We start from the raw sequence: 2165 nt of genomic DNA, 5'->3' as shown, positions 1-2165 counted from the left end.
AAAGTGATGAATTAATACACTAGACACATGGTTTTATTTGAACACTTTATTATGACATCGTAAAGTGATGAATAAAAACACTAAACACATGGTTTTATTCGTAGGCCTAGAGGCTAGGTCTAGCCTTGGTATCATCATTCGTTCGTACATACGTTTATTGAGCGTTACGTACGTATTAGGTCAAAGGTTACCACAATTTTAACCCAACCTCTATTTTACGAATCCCCTGATTTACGTACGCCCTCTGGTCCCGTACCGTACGTAAAATCGAGGTTCTACTGTACATACATTATTTTTCATTCCAGCAGCAATATTTTGCTATTCCTTTTAATCCTAAACAAATCAGCCATTGTCTTCATGTTTACAATATTAGGCATTTGTGACCAGCTCTGGCAAAACCCACCGTTTGTCGGAAAAAATTCAAAAATGAGTTTTTGTTATTTTCTAATTGATTCTGCATGATTTTTTTTATTAAAACAGTTGATGAAAATTGGTTTAGTACTGTATTAGCAAAGTTAATGGATATCAGCCATGTAGGTTTTGTGAAAGCAGCTTCCAAATATTCCAAAATCAGTGGTTTGTTACTTTAGGATTTGTATTTCACAGTTAGATTAGACAGAATTGTTCTTTAATATATTTTAACTGCACAAGCCTGAAATTTTTCGAAATTCTGATTCTCAAACATTTCGGGTGAAATTAGAAATTGCGACAAACTGCAGGTTTTGCCAGAGTAGGACACATTTATCCATAGTCCTTCATAATAAGATTCTGCCATATTCTTTGTGCTTACATTTATCACCATCATTTAACATCATGCTGTTTACTTTCATATTGCATTTAATTCAGGCGAGGCCACTACAAGTATACCATCAACAAAAGTTATCAATCCCACCAGTGATGATTCTAATAGTAACATTTCAAAAGACATTATTGTTGTAAGCACCGATAACCCACCAATTTTTACTACAAAAAGTCAACCAGTCACAGATGCAGAATCTAGTGGACTACATCAAGGTACTGTATCTAGCCCTGTGATGTATACATGTCATTCGTAATATTATCATAGATCAGTTTATGATACAGTAGTGAAGTTTTGTGGAGTAACTTTAATAAAGTTGGATTTTGTGGTATTGGTTGTTTTATGAAGGTACATAACTTTGGGTTTGGTTATGGTACAATACCCTGCAACCCCTTCTCCACTTAAAAAGTGTCCATAGCTCCTTTGATCTAAGCCTCCAGATATTCTAAAATAAGGGCCTCAGTGTATAATGATGGTGAAAGAATATGTTTGTAATAAATAAAGCCATAATGAAAATTCAGTTTCAACAAAATGTGTGCAGCCATATATAACATAAGCCCTAAACTAAAAAAAAAGTTTTTGAGGGTGTGCACTTGTGCTTGTCCTCCTTTGCCTTCTAAGTTAATTGAACACATAGTCCCAACTCAAATAGAAAGAACATGGCTAGGTAGTACGTGTGTGTAGTAAAATCAGATATTACAGGAAATGTAAGCTACAAGATGCTTTTATGTGTATTAAACCACACATTCAATCAGTCAGTAGCAATGAGTGTATGTACAGCACATTTCGTGTTGCCGCACTGTGGTGTGGTTGATGACGAAGATGTTGCCGTTAGAGATACTGTACATTGATAGCAAGCTTGGTCCACATGCAATTTTTTCCATTGGGACGGTAGATTTTCAGCATTGCTCTAGGAGGAGGATTAACTTCCTTACATATGCATTTGTTGCTTTTTGTACTCTACACTTGGCTATCCTAGGTGTCAGGAAAAATTTGGTCCGGGGCAAAAATCGGTCCGGCTGACTGATTTTGGCCTCATAATTACTTGCCAAATGTAATCCACATAAGCCAAAATCAGTCCGCTGAAATTTACTTTGCTGTGCTCAGCACACTTGGGCATCTTGCGTCCGCAATAGATTTTAGCGGAAAGAACGATTCCTAAGCTTTTGCATATGCTTATCTAGCCAATCACAATGTCCATAGCTGAAGCCTGAATTTGCATACATCACCCTATATAACAGTTTGAGATCAGCATGTACAGTATTTGGGTTTAGTTGATAGTAGAGCCTTCGCGGTTAGTGAACATAAAGGAATAACAATAAGGAGAAGCTAAGCTATGTGCACAGATACTAGTTTTTGATATATA

The 2165-nt window shown here is 36.3% G+C and overlaps 1 protein-coding gene across 1 annotated transcript in view; it reads left to right on the top strand.

Annotated features, from left to right (window-relative positions):
• Window positions 1–2165, top strand: part of LOC117118035 — a 16655-nt gene that overhangs the window by 11256 nt on the left and 3234 nt on the right. Inside the window, exons 2-3 of the mRNA XM_033262524.1 lie at window positions 481–576; window positions 847–1019. Coding sequence (XP_033118415.1) covers window positions 481–576; window positions 847–1019 — 269 coding nt within the window. The remainder of the gene's footprint in view (window positions 1–480; window positions 577–846; window positions 1020–2165) is intronic.

This window comes from Anneissia japonica, unplaced genomic scaffold (assembly GCF_011630105.1).
Source record: "Anneissia japonica isolate Jap-2015-1 unplaced genomic scaffold, ASM1163010v1 scaffold287972_len269925_cov191, whole genome shotgun sequence".
Taxonomy (NCBI): Eukaryota; Metazoa; Echinodermata; class Crinoidea; order Comatulida; family Comatulidae; genus Anneissia; species Anneissia japonica.
The sequence above is the reverse complement of the archived record's forward strand: the minus strand, read 5'-3'. Positions and strand labels throughout refer to the sequence as shown.